Source organism: Macrobrachium nipponense, chromosome 8 (genome assembly GCF_015104395.2).
Source record: "Macrobrachium nipponense isolate FS-2020 chromosome 8, ASM1510439v2, whole genome shotgun sequence".
Taxonomy (NCBI): domain Eukaryota; kingdom Metazoa; phylum Arthropoda; class Malacostraca; order Decapoda; family Palaemonidae; genus Macrobrachium; species Macrobrachium nipponense.
Window position 1 is genome coordinate 38834703 of NC_087203.1, and position 7500 is coordinate 38842202.

Here is a 7500-nt window from a genome sequence, read left to right on the forward strand (position 1 = left end):
CTCGGTCTTTCCCAAAGCATTAATCAAAGGACAAAGGGGAAGGGGATAAGAAGCAAAGACAAAGTAAGGAATGGCTTGGGAGCACTAGACAGGAGCATTGGCACAACACTGGCTGTAACTACTCAGTATATCCATCAACATATTGTATTGCTTTATTTAAGAAAACTACAATTTTTATGACCTAAACCACGTTCTATTATGATAATATTCAACGATCATTATGACATGACTTGTAAAAGAGTTTTTGAGTGGAGTGAGAGGCTGACAGCATCCCAAAATAAAAACACTGATAATGATCAACAACGATGACTCACAGGTGACACCAAGGAGGCCTCTGTATGTTTAAAGAACAGTCGTTAGGTGAGCAAGGTGAGAGGCCTCCTGAAGTGGATGCTACATGTGCAACTCCACATGAGCCACAGTTCCGTTATGGCGAGGGCTAGAACCACTAGTAGGGTCCTGTGAGCCTTTATACACTCCGCTATTGGCACCATCTTTCACTAATGATTGATTAGTAACACTAGTAACTGAAGGCGTCCTACTGTAGTCATTATTGTTGTGGGTACTGTCAACTGCACTACCGTTCATTTTCACTCTGCTCACGATACTATGACCATTGGCACGTCTTTTCACATCTGCGCCACCTACAAGTGGACTCACTTTAGTAGGTGTGTGAGGAGCTCGGGATGGGCTAGGACGAGGACTGCGGACAGGCGTATGGGCTGGACTATCTGCTGGACTGGAACTTGCACTCTCTATTTCACGAACTGCTCGAACTGTTGGAGGACTAGGTGCTGTCTGATCGCATTCTTTAATTGGCGAGAGATGTGGCGCTATACTTGATCGGAGCCGCCTTCTAGATGGTCGTGGTCTGGGCAAAGCTACAACTCGAACTTCAACATCTTCCTCGACTGAAAACTCACTCACAGCTGTTGACACAGCTCGACTTAATGTTCTGAGCTGGGCTCGTGAGCGAGCAACCTGTATTTGCGGTAACTGAGGTATAGCTGAATTTCGGGTTGGTGGGGTTCTTGGAGCAGTGTTAGTAGGTGATACCAATGCCGATCCAATGCGACCACCAGAAACTTGTTGCCGAGAACTATGATTCTGGAGATTAGATTTGCCAACATGAGGAGATCGCGCATCATCTGAAGGCGTAGATGGCGATAAGCCAGGGGTTGACGACAGAGAAGAACGAGCAGCAGTTGTATTAGTGCTAAGCGAGTCTACAGATATGGTGGATAGTAAAGCAGTATCAGTTGTTGAGGAAGGAGTTATCTGGTTATTTTGAGGGCGCCTTGCTACTGCCCATCCACAAACAGCACCTTCTCGTTCTGCTACTCCATCACGGCCATATGTACTGAATGAATGCTGAGAATTTGAACCTCTCAAGTGATGACCACGGATATACTCATAAGTGGTAAAACCCAGACAAATAATGTATGCATGGAAAGCTGCTAAGTGAACTAGCAACACTTCAGCAACTAAAGCCACAGAGAATAATGTGGACAGCAATCCTATGAAAGCTCCATCATAAACCAAAGCTCCAAAAATGGTGAAATGACAATAAGGAGCACCTTCCGAGCATGTTAGTGAGGTATCGTCCAGAGGCTCTTCATGATGATGAAGTTGCTGCTGAGATCGTGGAGACTCCCATGGTGAGAGATACTCCCTCCGGAAGTAGTAAAGCACAATTTCAGCCAGACAGGTGCCCATAACCAACAAGCAGGCGACGATAGCAGTGATGACGCAGGCGAGAAAGAAGCGATAGTTGCGGCGACCCACACAGTGATTAAGCCACTTGCAGTGATGATCGAACACATCCACACACTTGTTGCACGCGCTGCAGTGCTTGGTCCGACTAGATGATATGGTAATATTGCACAAATGACACCGTCCATTCTCAATCACGTGGCTGTGAACATTCCGGTCAAACTCAGGGACCTGCTGGCGATCTTTGCGCGTGCGAAGCTGGGTGTCCGCGGGATCGATGGCGAGCGCCACAATGTGAGTGAGAAGGTGGGCAGTGAAAAGGACGCCTGTCACAATGGCAAGGGGCATGGCCAGGCGGGAGTGGAGGGCGGGCAGGACGGCACCATACATGAGTGAAGTGAAAGCTGCCATCACTACCCAGGCCAGCACCTGCTGCGGGTGTAGTGGCAGCTGGAGGCCGTGCACACGGCGCACGCGGCGCGGGCCCGACCACCAAGGCCGCCCGTCACCCATCGCACATCACCATCGTCACCGCCCCCGCCCCACCCCACGCCCACGCCCACCAGCCCCACTCTTCGTTGCTTACTTCAGGAGAGAGGAGACCTCTCCTCTTCGGCGTCGTCGTCGTCGGACCCTGAGTGGCGCTCGCTGCATAAGAAGGCGCTTCACTTCCTGCGCTCTCTCGTCGCGCTCATGCAAATCACACGATGAACAATATCACTCACGAAGGTCAGTCAGGCCCTCTGGCACTCAAGTTCTACAATCACTCATAGGCACTATAGAAAGGAAGTACCGCGTTACAGTGGTTCCTGACATTGATACTGTTTACTGGTCCTCGTTCATTTCCACATGCTCTTCTTAAACGCGAGGGCCCTAACACATCAGGTTGCGTCGAATATTCGAAGTTCCACTGACTGCAATAACACTTATCGCCATGTGTATCTGTTAGGATAAGACAGTTATCAATTCCTGAAAATGAAATATAAAGCTGATTAAACCTGAAAATAATAATTTTGTATCATGTTTGTATAAAGCAATGTAATAATAAAATATATGCATAACTGTGTAAAGAAGTGTGGTTTGTGAGAATGTAATTCATTTCAGATCAGGGAGCTCTGTCCTAACTTAACAAGAAGTGGCAAGATAAAGACTTAATTACCAATGGAATAACCGCTACACATTATATATAATTCATGTAATACTACACAAGATTTTTTTTTTAATACATAATGTTTGGCTCATTTCCTAAATGTATGGAACCGAAGAAACTCAATCGAATTTCCTCTGACAACATTTCACTGCTAGTAGGATTCAAAACTCCATACGGAACACACACAGAAAATACAATGCAAACATACAATGATACCATCACTAATGAAAAAATAAAACCATGACAAAGAAATTAATAACAACACCAATGAAAAAAAACGACAGCACCATAATTATATTCACAAAACAAAACGATAAAATATATATATTTTTTTCTTTTTTTTTTATGTAGCATGGAACCAGTGGTTATTTAGCAACGGGATCATCGGCTTTACGTGACTTCCGAACCACGTCGGGAGTTAACTTCTATCACCGGAAATACACATCTCTGATCACTCAATGGAATGCCCGAGAATCGAACTCGCGGTCACCAAGGTGGCAGGCCGAGACCATACCGACCAAGCGACTGGAAATAAAATATGGAAATGACAAAACCGCAAAATCAGAGGAAGCCATAAACCCGACCAGCAAAGCGTTTTATAAAAGCAACAACAATGACGCAAAACGTAAGGAAAATGAGCAACATCCAGTAAGGAGACGAAGAAGAAATTCCGAAGAGAAAGTCCTCCGAAAGAACACCACTGCACGAATACCAAGGAGAAATTCCCTTCCACGGAAATGCAATTTTGTTTTCGGCACCGTGGTCAAAAAAAAAAAAAAAGCACGGGGGACGAAATATATCAGGACATGTGTGAAATAGCAATATAAAATATGGTTTCCTTGTGGGTTCTGCTGAATCTTAGAATGTATCACAGTAGCATATGACTACTACTATTTTTTTTTTTTTATTCCTTACACGTTTCGTTCACAGGCAGTTTGAGGTTTTCAGTATATTTTCATCAAAATGTATATAAAATATAGAACCATCTATCTACCGACACCTACACACACTGTGAGGTACACATTCACTCGTGTAATTCACAAGCAATTTGAAGTTTTCAGTATATATACCCACACCTTCACACGCACACACACACACACACACACACACACACACACACAAACACGTACCCTTTACACAAGGAGTGAGTTTGTAAGCCACATGGCCCCGCCCTTTCCAGTACTACAAGTAAATGGTGTAGTGCAGCAGTTCTTTTAAAGAATGGTGTCTTGAAAAGGCAACAGACAAAGTTATGGTAAACAAAACCTATACCTAGCGCCTCTAAAAATGATTAAATCCCAGAGACATTTTGTAGGAATATACATTTGGGGATTCATTTAATCTCTTACGTGATTTTATGACGACTTATTTCGATACTTCAGTACTAAAGAGATCTAATCATCTATTCTCTTTCTGTTTCTGACTCTTCAAAATCATAAATCAACAATAGGGACAACTAAAAGCCCTTTGCTAGACCAGGCTCGAAGGAAACACGAAACGGGGAAAAGATAGGAAGGCGGGTTAGCTCAACCTCTGAGAAAGTAACAAACCTGTCTCTTTAAGGAAGAAGTGTTATAAGATGGAAACACAGAAGCAGAAATAAAACCCCAAAGTTTGGCAGCAGAAGGGAAGAGTCAAAATGGTAATTTGTAACAAGCGGTCAGTCTTGAGAGCCTGCGCGTAGCCACAAGAATATTTTCTTACATCAGAGCCGATGAATGCTTGCAGATCTTCGCTGGTCGCAAGACATTCCCGCGACGCCATTTGAGAAGGGATGCCCGAATAGATGGAAAGTACTCGCGAAATAATCACACACAAAAAATGAATTAATAAATGCACAAATAAGACAAAGAACTGAGAAGAAAATAAACACAATTACTGACACGTTATGAGATCCAGCTTCAGCAAGGCGACCGAAATTCCATGGAAAAAGGACATAAAGACTGCAGATCGAAGGTATTCACGATATACGTAAAAAAAAAAATTGATAAATACATAAACAATAAACACAAATACCCACAGGAAAAAAAAAAAGAAATTTAGCTTCCGCAAGACACAACCGATTGTCCGTGAAAAAGGGACATAAAGACTACAAATCGAAGGTATTTACGAAATAAGTAAAATATGTATATATTAATAAATACGCAAAGAAACAAATAACTGAAAAGATAATAAAAAATAACTATCGATAGACACAATGAAATCCAGCTTCCGCAAGACACAAGCCGAGAAAGTCCATGAAAAAAGGGCATAAAGACCGTGCTGGGGGTACACTGGACCAAGACTTCCATAATCCCAAATTCTACAACTTCAGCATCGCTCGATTACCACCCGGGGAAGGGCAGCATCTGGCGGAGCAACTGGAATGGTGGCCGTGAACCGCTTTATTATAACAATTATTTCTGAATTTGCCTGGAATCACACACGAGGGAAAGAACTCTTTAACTGCTGCTTGAACCCTGACTGTAAAAAAATATATAAATAAATAAATAAATAAAATTAACGGAATATAAAGATTTTTAATGAATATACACATACGGTAGACAGGTAAGTGAAACAGGAACTTGGAACAAGTACTTTCGTAGTACATTTTACATTTTCAAGTGAAAATTTCAAGTTCACTTGAAAATGTAGAATATACTACGAAAGTACTTGTTCATTCAAAGTCCCTGTTTCACTTATCTTTCAACCGTGGATTTAAGGATATTCTCAAGTACTTGTCCCTTCGTGCTACATTGGAGATTATATATATATATATATATATAATATATATATATATATATAATATATATATATATATATATATATATATATATTCCAAATACTTATGCAATTGTAATGGCCACAAGAGCCCCTTAACTTCCCGAATTTTTCAAAACTTGTCATCACTACGATGCCTTAGATCCATATACAAGAAATATGAAGTAATTCCCGAAGTCGTGCTGATACTCGGGATGTGGGTTCGATTCCTGCTACTGGACATAAAGAATTTACTTCATGTTTCTTGCATTTGGATCTAAGGTTTTGTAGTGACGAGCGTATCCAAAAAGTGTGAAGAATTCGAGAAGTCAAGAAGGCATTTAAAATATACCTGTGAAATATATCTCTTAAATATGTATAAAATGTATCTTTGAGAGTTCTGTGAAGAATGGGTAATTGTTAGATAACTTGCTCTGAAAATACCACCAAACTAACGCTTTCCTTAGAACTAACAATCTTCCTAGATTGTTATAAATATTACAAATGTAAATCGAAGCCATTAACTGCCTGAACCTGTTAACAATACCTTAAGTCTTTTCTTTGTAAAAGCCTTAAAACTGAAAACTCTTCACTGAACTTATATTTTTATTTATTTAAAAAAAAAATTTTTCGAAGGACAAAATGCTTCCACATGAGGGAGTATTTATCCCTAACTCCTGCTTAAACGAGACTCCCCCCCCCTCTCCCTAACCCCCTCCCCACCCACCTCCCTCCTCGAGAATAAAAAGGCTGATCAAGAGCCAGCCAATACTTTTCATTAATGTCAGAAGTTGGGACTCTCAGGAGAGGAGAAGTTAGGACAATTCCTCCCTAAACTCGGCGCCACGTCCTTTGCAGCTGTCTTTTTTTTGTTTTTTTTTTTTTTTTTTTTTTTTTTTTTTTTTACAAAGGAGGCACAAAAAAAAAAAAAAAAAAAAAAAAAAAAACAAAGGTTAGTTTTAGCCGAAGCGATCTAAGGTGGCTGCTACCTCGCTTGTAATGATGGTGGACTCATTAAGGATCGCTTGTCATGATGAGAGAGAGAGAGAGAGAGAGAGAGAGAGAGAGAGAGAGGATAAACGAAGATTAAAGCAAAGTGGTAATTTGCTTGCTTTACAGAAGTTGAGATCGCCATTCTGCAACTTTCCCTATTATCATAATGGGTTTCAAGCCTCATCAGTTCCATAAAGACCGTATTACCTTTCAAAGTGTAATAAGGGGTCGATGAACTTCATATCATCTCTACATATATAAAATTAAACAGTCAAATGTCACACTAAACTACAGTTATTGTGTTCTCTATTTAACTATTGATTTTTAAAGTTCCTCGTTGGACGAGTGGTTTACGTGCTCGCAAACCGATTCGGAAGTCCCGAGTTCGATTCCCCACTCAACCAACGTTCAGTCAGAGGAATTTGCTTCTGGTGATTAGAGACTAATTTCTCCATATAAAGTGGTTCGGATCCCACAATAAGCTGTATGTCCCGTTGCTAGATAGACAATTGGTTTTTAGCCACCTAAAAATATCTAATCCTTCGGCCCCGCCCTAGGAGAGCTGTTAATCAGCTCAGTGGTCTGGTTAGACTAAGATATTCACTATTGATCTTAAAATATTATGACATTATCTGGAAAGTCCTTCAACTGAAAGAGAAACGCTTTAGAATTTATATTGTTTTTCGAAGCTTCCCTTCTGGAGTGTTTCGTTCATTATAGTACAGATGTAACAATAACAAACATCAAACTACACATATCGTTTAATATCCAGTTGAACGACATTTGTAGCTTAATGTTTGTGAGTATAAAATCTAGGTGTGGTGATAAAAATTCATGTAGCACAAAATAAAGGTAAGTGCTTTACGAACACGATTACCGCGTAACTTTGAGAGAGAGAGAGAGAG

The 7500-nt window shown here is 41.0% G+C and overlaps 1 protein-coding gene across 3 annotated transcripts in view; it reads right to left on the minus strand.

Moving 5' to 3' along the window:
* LOC135222690 (uncharacterized) overlaps positions 1-7500 on the minus strand; it is a 341671-nt gene that overhangs the window by 950 nt on the left and 333221 nt on the right. For all 3 annotated transcript variants that reach the window (XM_064260874.1, XM_064260873.1, XM_064260872.1), the window contains exon 2: positions 1-2682. This exon is cut by the window's left edge and continues 950 nt beyond it. In XM_064260874.1, coding sequence (XP_064116944.1) covers positions 394-2226 — 1833 coding nt within the window. In that variant the 5' untranslated portion in view covers positions 2227-2682 and the 3' untranslated portion in view covers positions 1-393. The remainder of the gene's footprint in view (positions 2683-7500) is intronic.